General features: G+C 40.8%; 1 protein-coding gene across 1 annotated transcript in view; it reads left to right on the forward strand.

Annotated features, from left to right (window-relative positions):
- The first annotated feature begins 1,184 nt into the window (after positions 1–1,184).
- LOC120541682 (neuronal acetylcholine receptor subunit alpha-3-like) overlaps positions 1,185–21,586 on the forward strand; it is a 42,813-nt gene continuing 22,411 nt past the window's right edge. Inside the window, exons 1-2 of the mRNA XM_039773552.1 lie at positions 1,185–1,304; positions 18,341–18,477. Of these exons, the coding sequence (XP_039629486.1) occupies positions 1,220–1,304; positions 18,341–18,477 (222 nt within the window). The 5' untranslated portion in view covers positions 1,185–1,219. The remainder of the gene's footprint in view (positions 1,305–18,340; positions 18,478–21,586) is intronic.

Consider the following 21,586-nt stretch of genomic DNA (forward strand, 5'->3'; position numbering starts at 1 on the left):
ATAATTGTAGTAAATCTGTGGTCTGCCATCCCCACCAGCTCAGTCCAAATAGTTTGCAACTCACCCTGACAAAATTAAACAGGTCTGATGTTGTCCAAATCAGCCTTGTTTATGTTACTTTGAGTTAAATGTCTATAACCCCATCATCCATCATTCAATATTCATGTTCTATTCCCTCAAAATAAAGATCAGACATACACATTCCTTCCACAGGTGTCGAAATAAGCTTCCAAACATTATATTATATTATATTATATTATATTATATTATATTATATTATATTATATTATATTATATTATATTATATTATATTGTCAGTGAAAGTGTCAGGAACAGTCAGGAAAAAATTGTTATGAAGTATCAATGTGCCAGTCACTGTCGGGAATTGCCCTCTGCCTGATAAATCTGGAGGGTTCCCCACAGTTCCTTCAATGCATTCATTCATTCATTTTTTGGAAATCCCTTTTTCTCCACTTAGCTTTGTTGTTATTGTTATTTATAAAGAATAATCTTTTATTTGGTAAAGATGCTATGAGGCCATTTTTTAATCAAGCCAGGGGTTTTTAACGGATTTCCCCCACTTGTGGACATTTCTGGAAGTGCTTGTGGGACTTGCTGCTTTGGGACTCCTAATTATAACACCTTTACTATTTTGTGTTTAGCTGCTCCACCCATACTCTTCATCCATGACAATCTCAAAGTTTAGAAAAGGGAACACATTGTTTTGGTGGGAATGCCCATCCATCCCAGCTGTCCATCTATGATAATGGCATCCAGGCTGGGTAAGGAGGCGCCATCAGTCCCAGCCAGGATGCCAGCCCAATCCTGCCTTCCATTACAGTTATAAAATTTTCAAAATATTTCTAGTGGCACATGCATTGCAAGCACAATGAAATATAAAACATTTCTTTTATTTACAGCTACCAAGAAGATAGTGTGTGCTTGGTTAAAACTATACAGTATTTTTTAAAACACGCAGGTATGATATATTTTTTTGTTCGATTTTTTCGTATATCGTAAGCAAAGAACATATCAAACCTAAAACTTTCCGGGCTGGCTTCTCCTAAATAACCAAACACTTCGGGTGCCAGTTTCAGTCAGAGCGCTTGACGTACTGCGCACCCTCCACAGCCATCCCCCACGCCCCACCCCACTCCTTTCTTGCTGTTTTGCCGTTCTTCAAGTACAGTTCCAGTCGCTGGTCCATTTCTCGTCCTTAATGCTGGATTTAGCAAAGCCTGCGATGGTATCGAAGACTTGCATCCTTCTGCTCGCCTGTCTCTGCACGACCTTCGTGAGTTTAGGTAAATGGACCTCCTTATATATTTAAAGTTGCGCCTCACAGCTCCACTGACCTGCTCTTGGTCAAGGTGTGGGGTAGTTTTTGCTTGCACCTCTGAGATGTGAGTTTTATCTATTACTTCAGCACCGGAACTCTCGGTCAGTACACACTCTTCTCGGTAAAATCGACCACTGGAGGTGTCCACCCTGGCGTCCCGTCCACGGCTGGTTCTTTCCGGATAGCGGTCGGTTCCGAATACTGTAAATGGAATGGATGTTTGTCGGTAGCAGAAGGCAAACTGTCAGCCTTATTTGGCATCTGCTGCCGCGGTTGCGTTAATTGTGTTTTTCCGATATTGAATGTAATAGATTTTATTTTTTTAATAGAATTATTTAATACAGTTTAATTCTGTTACGATTTTGTTCAAGTAGCTATAGGCCTACTCAATACATCATTTCTTTAAACTCGATAAATACAACAAAAATTGGGCGTTTTTGAACATGGGTGGAGTTCGGCATGCATTGTATTGTGATGCTTTTGTTATTTGAGGATGAATCGTGTCTTCTTTGAACGTAAGTTTAGATATATAGTATCGCTTTTCAGCCTGCCGCTTTTAAAGATAAGCAGTTAGCCTTAAATGAACCTGTGGGAATGAATCTGCACGCCAATCCAGACAGTGAAAGAGGACCGAGGCACTAGTGGGACTAGGAACTGGAGTCGCCTTCATGAAACGCCTTCCTCGTCATCAGTAACGATATTAATACGCAATCAAACTCCACATCAAAAAATGCATGACGCCAGCGTAGCGGATATGTTAGTGACATCAACATTTACTTCAATAAAAAGGTAAAAGTGTGAAAATATAACAGCTTAATGGGCTGTCATTTCAAAATTAATTGGAGAGAGGTAGCGAAGATGCGTGTGAATTGCGCAAGAGAGAAAAGTGTCACGGATTTATAATTAAATGGCCGAGGGCCAGGCATCGTGCTGGAAAAAAACAGTTTTTGATGGAACTTATTTATAACTTATTTCTTCTATAACTTTCAGGGTATAGTATTAATTTCTCCTCTCCATTCACAATATCATTACAAAAAAACGGACTCAAAATCAATTAAATATTTTGTTCAAAACGGGATGTGTAGAGGATGCTGCTAGCACGTTAAAGTCCGTAGGTGGGTAAGGGGGCGTCGTTGCGGGATGGGGACTATCTTTTTGATGCGGCGTTTTTCTTATCCTGCCCTTCCCCTCCATCGTTCGACTCTGAGCTGGTCTCTTTCAAGTGAATGACAGAGCAAAAAAAGGCACCGGCGCATAAAATACAATTATTTATTACGGATGGCTATTACCAGCTCATGACGAATGCAACGATAAACCTTAAAACAGTGCAAGAGCAAAACAAACCACACCGCTCAAATATACTAGTGAGCATACTACATATAAGTGGGATCAAGAATAAGCAATAGGTAAAAAGATAAAGGAATAAACCGAGCAATCCATTTCCCGAAGCACAATCTTACTTTGGGTTTACATACAAGGGTAAACATCACCGGCAGTAAAAATAACACAGAATTTTTTTTTAAATAAGACAAACAATAATATAAAAACAAAACAGTGGCCGACAAACTAAAAAAAAACAAATTAAGCATGTCAATTGTTTAAAAAATATGAAAGTTAATCTTTTATATAAAAAAAAAATCTTACCAAATAATCACACCACAAAACCTAATCTCCCCTCCGCTACCTGCTGGTCTTACTAGCAATGAGTCCCACCTGTTACTCCTCTCTTAAAAAAAAAAAAAGAAGTGCAGCTACAAAGAGTCGGTTAAGAAATCCGCCGCGGTCTCGCGTGATTTTCTATCCCAAATAACTGCGAGTTAGGATAACTGGTGTGTCCACTGGTGTGTCCCTGTCGTGGCATAGAATGGCACCTGATCCAGGGTTGGTTCATGATGCTATCACGTTAAACTGTGGCCGGGTCCTCCACTAAATATGATAACAGTGATCAACCCATCAGGCGACTTAGGCGGTCGCTGTTTATGAAAGTCAGGGGGCACGTGCACCGTAAGTCGTATGATTATAATGTCTGCGGTATGTACACAAAGGTGTGGCGTTTGTGTTTCTGAAGAGTTATTGGGAGTCGCTTATGAAAGTACACCAAGAGGCGCGCGCACCTTAAAGTCCGCGGTGTATGCAGAAGGGAGCGTTGAGCTCCGGACACCACCGTCTACTCTCTATGTACTACGAAGGCCGACGCACGTAAACTTCGACTATGCCTCTGTCCGGCACTGTATACTAAGATATATACAGTTATATACATGAGAGGGACTCAAAAACTCCCGGAATTGCTAATAAAAACCTTTTATACCACATACAGTAACTCCATTTTAGTCACCGTCAAAATATTTCCCTTGAGATGCAATACATTTGTCCCAGCGCTTCTTCCATTCCTGGAAACATTTTCTGTATTCATCTTTTGTTGCCGTGTCTAGTGCCTGTTACTATTAATCCTGCATTTCACGATAGTAAATCAACTCCTCTTCAGTCTCAGTTTTAATTTCAGGAACAAAAATACGTCACAGGATGCCCCAGTAATTATCTGTCATGTTGCAGATTAACAGTCTTCACGGGAAACTCTTTATTAACAAGCCCATTAATGCAGAATAACGAGATCATCCTTGTCTTGATGTTCGATATGACCTGACGTGATTTTTTTTTCGGCTTGGAAAACCCGAACATGATTGCAGAATAAATATCAGAAACACGCATCTCGATCAACTCAGCACAAAGCCACTGGGCCAACTGATTGACAAAACAGTAGGCGCCTGACACCTAGCGGCATGGTTGATATCTTCACCCTACTGCCGTGCTACTGACAGATTTCAAAAATGTGTGCGTGTGTGCGTGTGAGTGTATTAGTGTGTATTTGTGTGTATGATGGTACCGTATTGTTACACAGCTCCGAGGGAATAGGCTTATTCCAGTCTCAGTCAACGTGGAATATAAATATAATTTGTTCCTTCCAACAGGAGCAGGCATCCACCCACTTTTTGAAATAAAAATGTCGGAGCGGTACTTTAGGGCGATGCCTTGTGGAAATCATTTTTGATTCTCAAAAGATCCATCCATATGAAGATTCCAGAAAGAACGTTTATTTATTTAGATCTGTAACAAGTGTTATAAATAGCTTTGAATAGATGTTAATAAGTAGACACTGAAAGGCACTATACGAGATAGATAGATATAGGCCTGAACGAATACGAAGTTGCGAACAGGCAGGTACTATATAGTCAGCTGTACAGCATTGAACGGACGTTTTTCCGTCATACGGAACCCACTCGATTAATGCTTTTAATGACCACACAGTGTCTGTGCCGGCAGCCTGAAACGCTAGGTTTGCCGGCCCGTCCGTTTCAAAATCATTCAGAGTTCCAGATGAGCTCTCTGAGCGCAAAAGCAAACTACCAGACTGCTGACATCAAACTTACCTAATGAAGTGCTGGTGATGGGTACTTTGAATGTGTTTTCCTTTTTTAACCCTCATTCAAGAAAATAGGAAGGAAAAGAAAAAAGCCTCATTGTACCTCTTGAGGTTATTTTTGATGATGGTAATTTCGAAATTGAATTTTAACAACTTTCAGAAAAGACGAGCCCGTGGAAAAGCTTTTTGGTTTGTTTCTAAATTACAGCCCCTTTCTTAGATTTTGATTCTGATGTTGATTATTTTCCTTGCCCGTTCTTATTTTAACCCGATTTATTTCAGTTCTACCCATCTTATAAAGTCTGGTTTTTTTTTTCTTTTTTTTATTTTGCTGTTCCAGCACTGTCGTGTTGAAGGCAGAACGGCGCTCGCAGTTGTTTCGATTGCACTTTGTACATCTTATTGCGCTGCATTTCCTTGTTTGTTCCCATTCTCACAGTTAACCCTTCATCTTCATCTCATTCTCTCGCACTTCTTTGTGCCTTGACCTTTCTTCTTCTCTGCATTCTCTACACTCTTAACTACGAAGGTTCCTTAATGGCACTTACAGAATTGTGTAATTTCTTGTAGAACCTTCACTTGACAAAGCCATATTTCACTCTGGGAAGGGTTCTTCGCATATGAAGTTGGTTTCTTTTCTGCTTTGACAAATGTCCTAATATGTATAAAAACTGAAATCTTCAAAGTATCATACACTAGCACATCAAGAAACCCTGGACTTAGCATGTGTTGCATGCAGTAAGAGTCATTTTAAAATCAGGAACCCACTTGTATTTCACAGATCTTTTACTGCCCATTCATGGTTATTTACTGTAGCCTGAGATCTAAATAAATAAAAAGTTTTTTTCACGAACCTTCATGTGGATGGGTCTTTTGGGAAGAAGGTATGGATTCTCTATATCATCGCTCTGAAGAACCACTCTGGCACTGTTATTCTTAAGAGTGTACCTGTTCGGTTTCTGTATTGGCCACCGGTATGTATGGATACATGCGAGTGGGTGGGTCTGTGATGGACTGACGACATGTCTACAGCTGATCCTTGTAGCACATCGCCATCCTTGAAAATAAGTTATTAATTATAATAAATAACAAAATATTATATACTGGCATCTTCTTGTGAGCGCTTGACACTGAGATTAAAATATAAAGGTGAATGCTGCGCTGAACCATCCATTCCTTCAGACTTTAGCAAAGACCTTGTTAAAAAATAATTGTACTCAATGTGCTAACCTGCGACATTCGTTTTCGTTTTTCTTAAAATTAATGAACTGATATCGGAAACAGAATTTATTTCATATCTTTTATCAACTTGTTTTCTGTTTTCTGTATTGTATTTACACCGTTTTTTGAAAGTCATTGCACGCCCAACGTATCTGGAAGGGGCTATCTCTCCGAATTGCCTTTCCTAAGGTTTCTTCCATTTTTATCCTACAATGTTTTTTCTTTCTTTTTTTTTGGGAGGGGTCTTCATTTATATGGTTGCGAGACATTGACGTTATCCAGTGACCTGAGACGATGACTGGACTCTTTTGGTACTGTGTCTCTCCGCAAGATCCTTGGGTACCGATGGTTCGACTTTGTGTTGGATGAGTGAGGCATATTACCTGCATTGTGAGGGAGCGTCAGTTACGGCACTACGGCCATGTGGCGCGATTCCCCGAGGGTGGTCCAGCTCGTAAGATCCTCATTGTCGGGGACCCGAGTGGCTGGACCATGCCAAGTGGTCGCCCACGTAACACCTGGCTGCGTCAGATGGTCATTTCCGAAGGGTGGGACTGGACCGTTTGTCTGCCTTGTGGGTTGCCAACCGGGATCCCGTGTTGTTTCGTTGTGTGCGCCCTATGCTGGCTGGGATTGGCTCCAGCAGACCACCGTGACCCTGCGTTAGGCTATAGCGGGTTGGACAATGACTGACTGATAGTCCACAAACTTGGGTGACCATCTCTGTGTGCCTTTCCACACATTGAAGCTACGCTACCGAGGTGGTCCGCAAGCCAAGAAGAACCGACACCGAATTCTGGTAAGGAGAGTAGCGGACTCTCAACACCCGCTCTTACAAGTTATTAAGTCTGATCCCGAGTGTTTCTTGTAGAAGACAAAAAACAGAGCCTGTTAAGGTCCACTGAAGCATTCCTTGTGTGATTGTGGGCTATTCAAAAAATCAATGGTCATTGCCGTTGTTGTTGTAATTCATATTGTTTGACAAAAGTGACAGTTACTTTCAAGCCGTAAGGAGAAAGAAAAAAAACCCGAAAGGGCTGCGATTAAGGCGTTTTAATTTACTGTGGTCAGGAATGGAGGGTTAATAGCAACATGGCCTGTTCATTGATAAAATTGTTTGAAGCTGTGGCTACCATTTGTTCTTGAAGCTGTCCTTTCGAGTTTTTACAGAAGAAACAGACCGAGTTTTTCAATGGTCACAAAGTCTGTGCCGGCTTTTCTGCCCTTTACCGTGTCGCTGTCCTTTCAGCACCACCGCCGCGTGTTTGTAGGCGACAAATTGACGTGTTTATCGAGCATTTCCAAACTATTTTTCCACGCTCAGCAACAAGTTTGGGAAATTATTCCTCCACAACAAAGTCACTGTATGCTTCAAGATGAAAGTTCGCATCGATGACCTCTCGATAATGCACTTAACACCCAGAATGTGATGCTGTTGAGTTATCGTCACCAAGTAAAGTTTATTGCTTTAAATGAGGCTTACTTGTACATTCGTTTTTTAATTGTTAAAATATAAATCAAACATTCATGATGATTCATGACGAATTGAAAATTACGTGGTAACTGCACCGGACCGAAGTGGACACAATACAGTACGACCGTGATGGCTTATGGGTAGCTCGAACACACACACACACACACACACACAGTGCCGCGCTCCTCTGTTAGTCCAGTTGAACATGGACCCTCCTCTGCGGGATTGTACCATTGTTGAACAATGCGCCGTAGTGACATTTTGAACTTAGAACATCTACAAGAAACACTCGGGATCAGACTTAATAACTTGTAAGAGCGGGTGTTGAGAGTCCGCTACTCTCCTTACCAGAATTCGGTGTCGGTTCTTCTTGGCTTGCGGGCGTAGCAGACTGAGTCTTCGATGTGTGGAAAGGCACACAGAGATGGTCACCCCAGTTTGTGGACTATCAGTCAGTCAGTCATTGTCCAACCCGCTATATCCAATCCCAGCCAGCACAGGGCGTAAGGCATGAACAATCCCTGGGCAGGGCGCCAGCCCACAGCAGGGCACACACACACCAAGCACACACTAGGGACAATTTAGGATCGCCAATGCACCTAACCTGTGGGAGGAAACCGGAGCACCCGGAGGAAACCCACGCAGAGACGGGAAGATATTGCAAACTTCACGCAGGGAGGACCCGGGAAGCAAACCCAGATCTACTTACTGTGAAGCAGCAGCGCTACCACTACGCCACCGTGCTTCCCAGTTTCTGGACTATTTGCCAACTATCCATCCATCCATCCATTTTCCAACCCGCTGAATCCAAACACAGGGTCACGGGGGTCTGCTGGAGCCAATCCCAGCCAACACAGGGCACAAGGCAGGAACCAATCCCGGGCAGGGCGCCAACCCACCGCAGTACACACACAAACACACCAAGCACACACTACGGCCAATTTAGAATTTGCCAGCTATATTTATTTATTTTATAATTCTAGGGGGCTCCGCCCCCTTCCCGCTTCGCTCGCCCACCCCCGTGTTTGGTTTACCAGATATACAATATAATACAATTTATTTTTTGTATAGCCCAAAATCATACAAGAAGTGCCGCAATGGGCTTTAACAGACCCTGCCTCCTGACAGCCCCCCAGCCTTGACCCTCTAAGAAGACCAAAAAAAACTCCCAAAAAAACCCTTGTAGGGAAAAAATCGAAGAAACCTTGGGAAATGCAGTTCAAAGAGAGACCCCTTTCCAGGTAGGTTGGGCGTGCAGTGGGTGTCAAGAAGGGGGTCAATACAACACAGTATAATACATAGAACATAATAAACGCTCAATACAGTATAAACATAAAAATTCTAGAAGTACGGAGTAGAATTTTACATGAGATGATATCACATAATATGATTTGGATATGTTTTAAGTCCTGGAGACTTCATTCATCAAGCTGCCTCCCCCATTTTGCCATTCCACATCTGATATAGTGCTAATCCGATGAAAGAACCCCTCTTTTCCACGATTCTTGTTATCCTCCATCAGGGATGACTTTATCTTAGGCAGGCAATATACAATTCAAAGAGATTGTAATTTTCTTGTGAATTATTACATATGCATTATTTTCACTTTTACTTTTAAAAACTTTTGTCAAAACAATACTTGTTCTTTATTTATGGCCCCATGTGTGGTTACATCTCTTTCTTGCCAGACGTATAATGCTGCTCTTGTTGTGAAAGGGGGGGAGTGAAGGGGGAGTTTGGCTAAATGCACGCTATAAGAATATGTCTCTGGGTCATTTGCTGTCTTTATGCTGCTTGTGAGCTGCCTCTTCTGCCTGTCGCATGTCGTTGTTTTAAGAGCTCGGAGCACATGATGTTTGTCTGCAAAATGCAATCCAACAACTGCTAAGTTTGATGTCTGTGAACTTCTTTTAAATGATAGCTCACTGCGTGGTCTCGCGTGACGTTGCAAAAACAATAGTTGTCCTTTAATTCCGACCCCGAGCGTGGTTAAATTCTATCTTGTGCAGGACGTAGGGGGGTTGCGAGAATTGTGAGAAGGGCAGCGCGACGATATTTTTAAAGCCTGTACCGCCGCTGCTCCTTTTGCTACTTTGTGTCTCTGCTGCTCGCTTTGTGATCGCTTCTCCGTGATCATAAATATACACCTCACCGAATTGTGGTTTTTTTAAATTAAACTTGTCATTGCTTTAACTGTTGCGGGTCCACAGATTCTCATACTGTATGTTCCATTATTGTGTAAATCTATGTTTTGTGCAAAATACTTTTCTTCTGCTCTTTTCCTTTTATTTCTGACCTCGTTTTGACCTGCTATTTTTTCAATAACATCTGGTCATGATTAATTTCCTTTTTTTGTGCTAATGCGATCTTTTATTCGTCAACGTTTCATTTATAACATATTGTCCTTTATATGCTTTATATGCACTGAGCCACCTGTATCAGTGGTGTGTGCTGCTTCCAGTTACGCTACTGATTTTTTTTTTTTGCCCATTCTCTTTCATCTCGCAGGTCTTTAAAATGTCTTTCGAGAACTTCCGAGAAGATCACGTCTCGTCGCCTGGCTTTTACATTCCAGGATTTTCTTTTATATATAGAGAGACAACAGTGGATATACAGAACTGAGCTACCCAAGAACACTTCTATTTTTATCTCTCCCTAATCTACTCCACCCACCAAATTTCTCCTCCCTTAAATAATCTATCAATTAACTTTATTACAACTTCCTGACATGAACTCCTGCTTACAACTATTTAACTCTGTATTTAACAAGTTCAGTTCAAACAGATACAATACTGAGAACACACGCCATAAACCTGACCTGCTGATGCCTTGTCTTGGTTACATTTACATATACAGTATTCGTATGCACTGCGTTATATGCAAATTACAAAGAATCTAAAAATAACAGTTTTTTCACTTTATAATGAAATGAATTAGAAAATATTTACTTCCTTGCCATGTGGCCATATTTGTTTGTAATTTTGCAGCAATCTGTTGGCTGTTGTCATGGCAATATATTCAAGAATCACCCAGGAATGTGTAATGTGTGTCACACTAGCCTCACAAACATCATGGGGTGCTGGGAAAAAAAAGTTTGCCTAAGCCGACTGCAAGGTGAACTCAGTGAACAAGGTCACCAACAAAACCAGAAAAATTGCTGCAAAAACATTTTGGGCCCCCTACAGGTCAGGACTATTACCCTGGTAAGGCCTTTGCTAAAATCAGGACATGTTTCCTCCTAATTGTTCACATTAGAGTATTACCATCACTCATTTACAATTTCTACTTCATTTGAACTTTTCTCTGTTTTCATGATAAAATAATTATGCATTTCCCTTTGACTTTTCCTCTTAATTGACCATAGGCATGTTTAGGTTGGTGCTGGGGAATTTAAGATATAGACAGGCAGCTGTGGGGGCCACCTGAGGGTTACTTTCAGCCTAATATTAGTGAGGAGCCAGCAATTTGAACAAAATTGAATTTGTTTTGTAAAGTTGCAAAAAAGAATTGCAATACTATGCCATTGAGCAACTTAATAGCATAACTGAATAACGCTAACTGGCAGCAATCTCTGTGAGACCCCCAACCCTCAGCCCCACTACTGTACATGCTTTTCACAGTCTAGGACATAAAATGCAAAGCTTATGCTTGATAATGTTTTAGAGACAAATAAAAACAATCTAAAGTTGACATCAAACTACAGCTAATTTGTATTGGTGTGCTTGCTGAAGAGTTTTCTATAGATATGATCTGCTGGAATCATATATAATAGGCAACTACAGCCCTCCGTAGAAACAGAAGTGTGAATGCAGAGTTGTCTCATCACAATCTGGATGTTTGCAAAAAATGGCTGCTTACCAATTTTGATGCTTTTACATATAAATTTAGGTCTCTATATAAAAAATCCTGTGACGAGACAAAACTTTTTGGAAGATTTTTTTCAAGTCCTGCGAGATGAGACTTTGGCCATGAGATTTTTTCAAGTCACTCTCAACCATATTCAACCACGCACACGGTAATCTCAGCTCTCATTCGTGTGAATGCTTTTGACAGACACAGTTTCTGCTCTCTTGGCTCTAATAAATTTTAATGTTTTTTAAGTTCTCAATAAAAGAAGATGTATTATGTCCAAATCTTATTGAAGAATTTCATCATGAAGGGTTATCAACAGAAAAAGTGAGTGCACGGGCAATCCTAGCACCGAGAAACGATGAAGTCAAACGGATTAACGTGAAAAATGTCGATCGGTTACATGGCAGATTGGTTAAATGCGTATTAATAGACTATGCTGAAACAGTGATGGTGCGGAAGACGAAAACATCAACTTACAATATCTCGTAGAATATCTACCACACTGAAAAAAATAACATGTTGGATAAACTTAAAAAAATTATGGCAATCAATTGCATTCACCTTTTAAAGTTTTTTCAACTAACAAAGTAAATCCTACAATGGTATTTAATGTAAATTTAACATTGCTTTTTGAGTTGAGTGAAAATAAAAATGTGATACGAACTTTTTGGATTAACTAACATTTTCTTTTGCAAAATATTTACTTGTTTAAGTTGAAGCAACTAATGTTCATATTTAACCCTATACTTAAATGGTTTATGTATTAGTAACACAAGATTTTAATTGGAATAAACTTAAAAAGGTTTATGCAATCGATTGCCATAATTTGTTTTAGTAAGCATAACTCAATATTCTTACCTTTTCAAACAGAAGTCATAAAAATGGAAAAAAAGCACAAAGAGCACAAGAGTATAGTTTTTGCATTTTAATGTATAAAACATTATGACAATATTTTTCTTTATAAATAACAGTAATTACAATGTAGATTTTATTTTACCTTTATTTTCTCTTCACAAAAGCCTACAGCCATCTTGGGCTCATTAACACTGCACCGTTAACACTATCTGGTCTTCCTCCGGCCGATTTACAGTTGAAAGAAGGATGTATCATAATGTTATCGTGTAATTTATGTCGGAGTGATGGGCTATGCAATTAAAGATTAGTTGTTTTCAAAATTGGTCGAGCAATTCTGACATGTAAAATTTTAACTGCGACAAGAAAGGTAATGGAGAACCTTCCGTAGATAACATTAGACACCAAAGGAGATCTTGATATGTCATTTGTGTTAAAACGTTTACAGTTTCCCGTTAGATTAGCTTTTGCTGTGACAATTAACAAATCACAGGGACAAACATTTGAAAAAGTGTGTTTATTTATTGGAGAGAAAGAAACGAGATTCACTCACAGGCAGTTAACATTGTGTTGTCACGAGGAAACCCACGCAGACACGGGGAGAACATGCAAACTCCACGCAGGGAGGACCCAGGAAGCGAACCCGGGTCTCCTAACTGCGAGGCAGCAGCGCTACCGCCGCCCCAATTTATAACGTTTTATTATTTTTTACTATGGTTCAGCTTCGTATGCTTCACTATCACTATAGTCTATAATGCTCTCACATGCCATTCTGAAGAACTGTTGTTTTTATAATATGACAAATGACATTCTTCTTCATGCACTTTACACTCTGACAACCTTGTAGTTCTCCTGCTGCCACAAATGTGATTCCAACAGCCACTCTCCTCGGGGACCACTGTGTGCATATAACTAGCAGCCGACAAGTTATCTCACGGATAACAGTAAAGGGTTTCATGTGGTCAGTGAAGTGGTAGGAATATTTCTGTGAAAAACAAAGACCAAATAGTTTTTATACATCTTGATTAATTTTAGGGCCCCTATGGCCCATGGGGCTCTGGGCAGTTAGTCTGTGATATGCCAGCTGTACACATAATTTGCAAGTCGTCCATCCATATACTCACAATATCCTAAACACAGGTATTTTTATAAAATACTAGGGGGCCATGCCCCCTCCTCGCTTCGCTCACCAACCCCCGCAAGGACGCTATGCGCTAACCACTTCGCAGATCTGCCGCTCGCGTATGGGGAAGCAGATGTACAATTTTAACAGATTGCTATTTTCATGGGAATTTTTACATATGCATAATAGAACTAACTAGTTTAAATTATAGTGTGCAATTACTTTTGGAAAGTTCCCGTTATGAAGATATTGGTGCCTCATGGAATTCAGCTTTTACTCTGACTGAACACGAACACATCAGTAACAATCGTACCTTACTGCGCTTGCGCTCAATCAGAAGGCGCTCCAATTTAGCTTCATAACATCCGGGCATTTGAAGTGAAGGCCACCGTTATGCAGTAATTGTGCCGTAATATAGATTATACAGTACTGCCATCTTGTGGTCGTTGCTGATTATTGCACGACCTACTTACTGATTGGAACTGCAGCAGTTCTCTTCATTATATTGCTACTATTTCTGTCAGCGTGGAAGGTACCGGCTATTTTTCAAAATACTACATATGATCGGCCACAACAGACAGCCTGGAAATTTCTTTCTGTTGCCTACCAACTTGGTCAAAGAGTCACATTTTCCTTCATATTCTTTTAAGTATTTAAAAAATCCTGGTTCATCTGCCTAATCATTGGCATTGCATAAATGTTTTGGTCTGAGAGAACAGTGATGATGCATGGTGATCCTGGTCCAGATGACATGGAATCCTCTTTAAATCAAGGAAGCATTGGACACAGGAAGTTTAATTAAACAGACCGCAGTTCAAGAGGTGGTGAAGAGTGAGGATGAGGTTTGCTCCTCAACGTATCACATCACTTTCTGAGTTCATTCCTTCATTCTGAAGTTGTTTTATCCACTTTAAAAACGTGGGTTTTGGAATCTATCCCAGCAACATTTGGCCAGGTTAGCAAACAAAGCCGGACAGACACTTGTATTGGCTGAGTTTACCACTAATGAAGTGAACATAGAATCTTTTATGATTTTGATGTACTTTGTTAATCCTTAAGGGGAAATTGTCTTTTTGCATGTGAACCCTGAATACCATGAGGACTTGAGGGCTTTTATGTTAGGTAGAATGTCTAGAGTGGGCTGGGTGGTCTTGTGGCCTTAGGACCCCAGCAGATTTTATTTTTTTTCTCCATCCATCTGGAGTTTTTTTATGACCTCCCTGGCCATCGGACCTTAATTTTATTCTATGTTAATTAGTGTTCCCTAATTCTATTTTCTTATTTCTTTTGTCTTTTTTCTTTCTTCATCCTGTAAAGCACTTTGAGCTACATCATTTGTATGAAAATGTGCTATATAAATAAATGTTGTTGTTGTTTAGGGGTTGTTAGCCATTGTACAGACCCCCGGAGCAATTGTTATGTTAAGGGTCTTGCTTAAGGGTCCAACAGTTTAGGATCCCTTCTGGGATTTGAACTGGGAACCTTCCAGATTCTTAGCCACAGAGCAACCACAAAAATGTGAGAGGCAAAGCAACATACTGAGAGGAAATATCACAAATAGAGTTGGAGAAGGTGCAAACTACACACAGGTAGAGACATGGATAGTACGAAGGCCTTGAGCACGAGGTAGAACTGCACCACCATGACACTCTTCTTGTTATCAAAATCACAGACATATAGATATACTTTTAATTCCAATATGTTTACCCCCAGTTATCAAAACCAACACCTTTCCCAGCTTTCTAACTGTCATTAGAAATACAATATAAAATATGGGATAATCATTATATACAGTGCCCTCCATAACGTTTGGGACAAACACAGATTTTTCCTTGATTTACCTCTCTGCTCCACAGTTTAAAATTACAAATCAAATCTTTCAGACAATGTGATTAAAGTGTGCATTGCAGACTTTTATTTAAGGGGTTTTGCATACATTTCTGTCCTACAACACTTTATAAAGGTGTTCCCCTCATTTCATGGCACCATAATGTTTGTGACACAGCAATGGCAGGGCTAGCAAAGCAGAATATGTGGCAGAAAAGTAATGAGACTGGCAACACTGCAAGCGATCTGGCAACGCTGCGCTGTTGTCCTTGATAGAGCACGTGTGTCAGTACCCTCCCATAGCTCAATGCGAGTTTCAACTCCTTCCGTTAACTACGTGATTTTTGTGACTGCTATTAGCGAAGTTGTGTTTTGGTTGTGCGTCACGCAAAATGGAACAGCGGAATTTGGAGCAACGTTGTGCCATTAAACGGCAAGTGTGACGTTTGAAAAGTTAAAACAGGCCTATGGGGAACATTCTTTATCCCGAGCTCAAGTTTTTCGCTGGCACAAATCATTTTTGGAAGGCAGAAAACACGTTGAAGATGAACACAATTCAGGGAGGACTTCAACTTCGAAAACCAATGAAAACATCGAACGTGTGAACACTCTTGTGAGATCAGACCGTCGTTTAACATTAAGAATGTTGAGTGAACAATTAAATTTGAACAGATTTACCGTTCATCAAATTTTGACTGAACATTTGCACATGCGAAAGGTCTGTGCCAAAATGGTGCCGAAAACCTCACAATTGAGCAGAAGGACAATCGAAAAAACGCATTCCTGTGGTTCCCCAGCCCCTTATTCACCTGACTTCAGTCCGTGTGACTTTTTCCTTTTTCCTAAACTGAAAAATGTCCTCAAAGGACGTCATTTCGGGACTTTAGTAAACATCCAAAAGAGTGTGACGGACATGCTGAATACCATACCAGTTGAAGACTTCCAGCGCTGCTACCAACAGCGGGAACAACGTCTCCATCAGTGTGTAGCTGCCCAAGGGAACTACTTTGAAGGGGATAACATTGATGTTTGAAAAAAATAAAAACTTTGGTAAATAAAAAATCAGTCTCATTACTTTTCTGCCACACCTCGTATTTAGGACTTTGATGTATTTCATCTGCATACAACGACTGCTTGAAGTCTGCGATTCATAGACATCACCAAGTGCCGAGGGTCTGCCAAGCCTCTAATGCAGCCATCTTCAGCCCTTGCTTGTTTTGGAGGCTTGTCCCCTTACATTTTCTCTTCAGCATATGGAAGGCCTGCTCAGTTGGATTTAAATTGGGTGACTGGCTTGGTCATTCAAGAATTTTCTATTTTTTACCTTTGACAAAACCCTTTGTTGTCTCAGCAGTATGTTTGGTTGATCATCTTGTTGTAGGATGAAACACTGTTGAATGAGTTTGGAGGCATTTGCTGGAACTTGAACAGATCAGATGTTTCTCTACACCTCAGAATTCTGCCACTGTCGTCAGTAGTTGCATCATTAGGAAAGAGAAGTGTGCCAGTACCTGTGGCAGCCATACATACTCAAGCCATAACACCCCCGGCACCATGTGTAACAGATGAGGTGGTCTGCTTTGGATCTTGGGCAGTTCCTTTTGGTCTCCACACTTTGTTCTTGCCATCACATCATCTTTGATTCGTCTGTCCACAGGACTTTTTCCCAGACTTCTGCAGGCTCTATTAAGCCATTTTTACAAATTGTAATCTGGCTATCCTATTGATTTGGCTAACTAGTGGTTTGCATGCATCTTGCAGTGTGGCCTCTGTATTTCTATTAATGAAGACTTCTGCAGATTGTCATCTCTGATACTTCCACATCTGCCCACTGAAGACTGTTTCTGGTCTGTCAGACAGGTGTTTGGGGATTTTTCTTTACCACAGTGAGGATTCTTCTGTCATCAGCAGTGGAGGTCTTCCTTGGCCTACCAGTCCCTTTGTGATTACTGAGCTCATCAGTGCATTCTTCTCTTTCATGATATCCCAGACAGTAGATTTAGGAGGCTTCTTTGACTTTCATTGGCATAGCTCATGTCCGCATGTGGAACAATAGCAACTACAGACTCCAAAGGGTAGAAGCAAGCTGAGGTATCTTATGAAGCCATAAAACCCACCTGAGGAATCACAAACACCTGTGACACCAATTGTCCTAAACATTGTGAGGGGGCCATGTACAAAAAGTGTTGTCATTTCTATATGGTGTGACCAAAATGTATGCAAGTACTCTTAAATGAAAGTCTGCAATGTGCACTTTAATCACTGAATTGTTTGAGACGTAATTTTAAACTGCGGAGCTGAGGAGGAAATCAAGGAAAAATGTGTCTTTGTCCCAAACATTATGGAGGACACTGTATGATTATATCAAACAGAATAAGGTCATATTAATTTGTCTTTGAAATCTAAAAAGTTATGTTTTTGTAAAACCTATCACTATGACATACCGTATATGTAACCTTAAGAGTGGTCAGTAAGATCATGTTTTGTTCACAGTGAATATCACTAAGCAATTTACAAAGCCAATAAAGACTCAGTTTTGCAACGCCTTAGTATGGGGGCTACCAATACACAATGCCGCCAAACATTTGTGGACACCTGACTGTTAGACCAACATGAGTTTGTTGGACATTCCATTCCCAAACCATGAACATTGATTCAGAGTTGTCCATCCTTTGAGGTTATAACAGCCTGCACTGTTCTGAGAAGGATTTCCACAAGACTTTTAGAGTGTCTGTCGGAATTTGTGCCCATGCAGCCAAATGAGCACTTGTAAGGTCAGCTACTGATCATCCCAAAGGTATTCACAGAGTTAAGGTCAGAGCGCTGTGTGGGCCATCACAGTTCCTTCATGTTTTTATGGACCTGGGTTTGTGCACAAGGTGACAATTGTGCTGGGACAGAAAACGATTCTTCCCAAATGCTGTGTTCCCCCAGGCCAGCTATCCAGTGTTCTGAGATTTCATATATACTAGTTTTAACCTGGAGCAAATCCAACAATTGATTTTAAATTAATGTGTTATTTCTAAGTACATATTTTTTTATGTTATTACATCATCCTTATCACAACATGAAATAAGCTACCAATGATTGTGTGGTAGACATAGTGGGGCCATTAATGACTCAACTTGATATTATTTTGGAGGAATTAGGTGGATAGGATTGATAAGTCTTGTTGAACTGAATGGCCTTTTCTTGTCAAAAGTGTTTCAATATTTGTGTTTCTATTTTCAGGCTCAGGCTCAGAGGCAGAACACAAATTATTCTCTGTCATATTTGAGAAGTACAATCAATACATCCGTCCAGTGGAGAATGTGTCAGACCCCGTTGTTGTCCATTTTGAAGTCTCCATGTCTCAGCTTGTTAAAGTGGTAAGTGAGGGAAAAGCTCTCATCTCTTTCTCTTCATTTGCCTGATTTCACTGTCCATTGGTGGCTCTCTGATGGAATGAAGAAAGATGAGCTTTATGAGCACTCATAAAGACACCACTCCGGATGCTGAACAGCAGTCTGATATTTGCTTTTGATTGTCTATTACAGGGCTGTTTCTGGGCATAGGTTGTTCGGACTAAGTCATCCACAGCACTGAGACAAATGACTCCGGCCCTTCTGGTTGGAGTCCTATCAGAGCTGACCATCCCCAGAGGATAGGGTCACACTTGGACCAGAGCTGGCCATAGGACAAAGCTCCGCCACATCAGACCCGCTCTACTGAGCAGCACTGATCCATTTCAAAGCAAGCACTGCTTACTGTTTTGTTTTTGCTTTTGCACCATCACACACTTGTTTTCATTCTGTGCCTAAGGCATGATAGTAAATGGGGCGACCCAACTCACACCCCAGCAATTCTTGGACTTCCCGTGTCTTTCCTTGACCACACGCTTTATAATTAAATTTAGTAAAAAATGGAGCCCATACAGGCTTGTGGGGCTGAATTGCTTTTATTAGCCAGCAGATTTCAACTCAAGCAATGACAAAATGGCATCAAGTGATGTCTTATTGTGGGTTGATGGTCTGTGGATAGTTGTAGTTCATATATGTTGAACATAACATTTTTCAAAGAAGTACCCAATGCAGATTTAAAATCTTTGTTGAAGTTTCAAGCTAATATTGCTGGCTACATCCAACGGTGATGATATGGAGTCATTATGATCTGCAGAAAATGTAGCTGTGAGATGCTTTTAGTTTAGCGAAAATCCTAAACATACATTTATTCACTGTATGCATAATGTTAAGTTGCTGTATGCATATTACCTTGAGGTTTCTGAACTCTTTTAGGACCCCATGGGACAACACGGCAAAGTGCAACTGCTGCGTCTGTGGAGGATTACTTGCCCATTGCCGAAGCAACCACAGGTTCACAGCGCAGCATCACAGCACTACAGAAACAACTATGAGCCAATCGAGATCGCTCTATACGCACCTGTGGCCAATGAGTGATGCAAGGGACATTATAAATGTAATGAACAGTATAATACACTGAATACACAATGGGCGGTCGGAAAATCAAGAGTACACCTTATGAGAAGGATTTAGGAGTTGTAGCAGACTCTAAGCTATCAACTTCCAGACAGTGTTCAGAAGCCATTAAGAAGGCTAATAGAATTTCAGGTTATATAGCGCCCTGATGTATGGAGTACAAGTCCAGGGAAGTTCTGCTCAAGCTTTATAACCCACTGGAGAGGCCTCATCTGGAGTACTGAGTGCAGATTTGGTCTGCAGGCTACAAAAAGGAAATAGCAGCACTAGAAAATGTCCAGAGAAGAGCGACTAGGCTGATTCCAGGGCTACAGGGGATGAATTATGAAGAAAGATTAAAAGAGCTGAATCTTTATAGTTAAAGCAAAAGAAGATTAAGAGGAGACAAGATTGAAGTGTTTAAAATTATGAAGTGAATTAGTCCAGTAGATCGAGAGTGCTATTTTAAAATAAGTTCATCAAGAACACGGAGACACAGTTGGAAACTTGTTAAGGGTAAATTTCACACAAACATTAGGAAGTTTTTCTTTACACATAGAACGATAGACACACTAAGCTACCAAGTAGCGTGGTAGACAGTAAGACTTTAGTAACTTTCAAAACTCGACTTGATGTTTTTTAGAAGAAATAAGTGGAAAGGACTGGTGAGCTTTGTTGGGCTGAATGGCCTGTTCTCATCTAGAGTATTCTAATGTTCTAAATAACTTGGCCACTGACCTGTCCCCAACTAGGCCTGTTTGCTGTGTCTGTGTATAGAAGAGTGGCAGCTCTCGTTGCAATAAATAACCCTGCTGTTCTTGTTTCAAGTTGAATAAAGCTGTTTTTGCTAAAGTACTGAGGCTCAGCCTTGTGTTTTTGGGTGCAAGACAGTGACTCACGAGTCACTCCTTTATGAATCTCAATCCTCTTGTAAATGTGCGTACGTGAACATGCCTCCGACTCCACCCGGTTGCCACCCTGATGTAACCATATATGGCTTATGCTAATTAATCTTATCGATGTGCAATAACGATGCAGCAGACATTCATTGGCTGATAAAGCAGCCTCTCACATGATGCATTGTGTTGTGCTCCACAACTGAGAGCTCAAAGTAATATTAAACTTTATAGCGCTTTTCTCCTATGCACCCTTGCTGTTTCAATGAATTGTTCAATCCATTTGAAAAACTGAGGGTTCAGGCCTTCACCTTACCAACGAGCCAGCCTCCACATACAGCCCATCATATCTGCCAGGGCTACTTTGTCTCAAAATAAATAACACATTGACCTTGGCCATGGAGACATGATGTTTGTCAATCTCATCTTGGCATCATAGATGATTTGTGTGTTAATGGAAAGCAGCTTCATTCTTGCTGGATGCCATCATTGCAATATACAGTAATTGCAGTAAATTGCTCTGATTGCATTTGGAGAACCAGACACTGCTGCAAATTTTATTTTTATGTTGGCAAAAAGATGTTGTTTTGTTTAGGTACACCCTGTGAATGGGGCAAAAGAGAGGAGGAACCTTCAAAAAAATTTGGGGAATCAAAAGGCCACCCCTTTTAATGTCAAGGTCCATAAAAAAAGGAACTAAAATAAATGTGTGTAGGCACAAGAACAGAAAAGTGCCCTAAACACTGCCTCAATAGCCTGTTCGGCTTCTCTAAAATGTTCTGTTGAGTGGTCACTTTTGGGGACATCCAACATCCAGGGCCACTGATCACAGTCTGATGCCATTCCTTCTGGGGATGCCAATACTTATTAGTGCAGGACCAGGAGGGCAGAGTTTCTGGGTGGGGCTCAATTGCCCTCACTTGGCAGTTTCTTGGCCCTGCACAGAAAGAAAGAGATATTACAGTTATCATGAGCGCCCCCTCTCTCTCTGGAGTGATAGTGCAAGCTTCAACAGAGTCCAGTGGGGGGTGTTCCTGAGCCCCCATGTGACAACCCACACTGTATGAAAACTGAATGTAGCGCCTTGCCAGTTGGTTAATGGCTTCCAGCACAGTGGGCATGATGGA

This window comes from Polypterus senegalus, chromosome 12, assembly GCF_016835505.1.
Source record: "Polypterus senegalus isolate Bchr_013 chromosome 12, ASM1683550v1, whole genome shotgun sequence".
Classification (NCBI taxonomy): Eukaryota; Metazoa; Chordata; class Cladistia; order Polypteriformes; family Polypteridae; genus Polypterus; species Polypterus senegalus.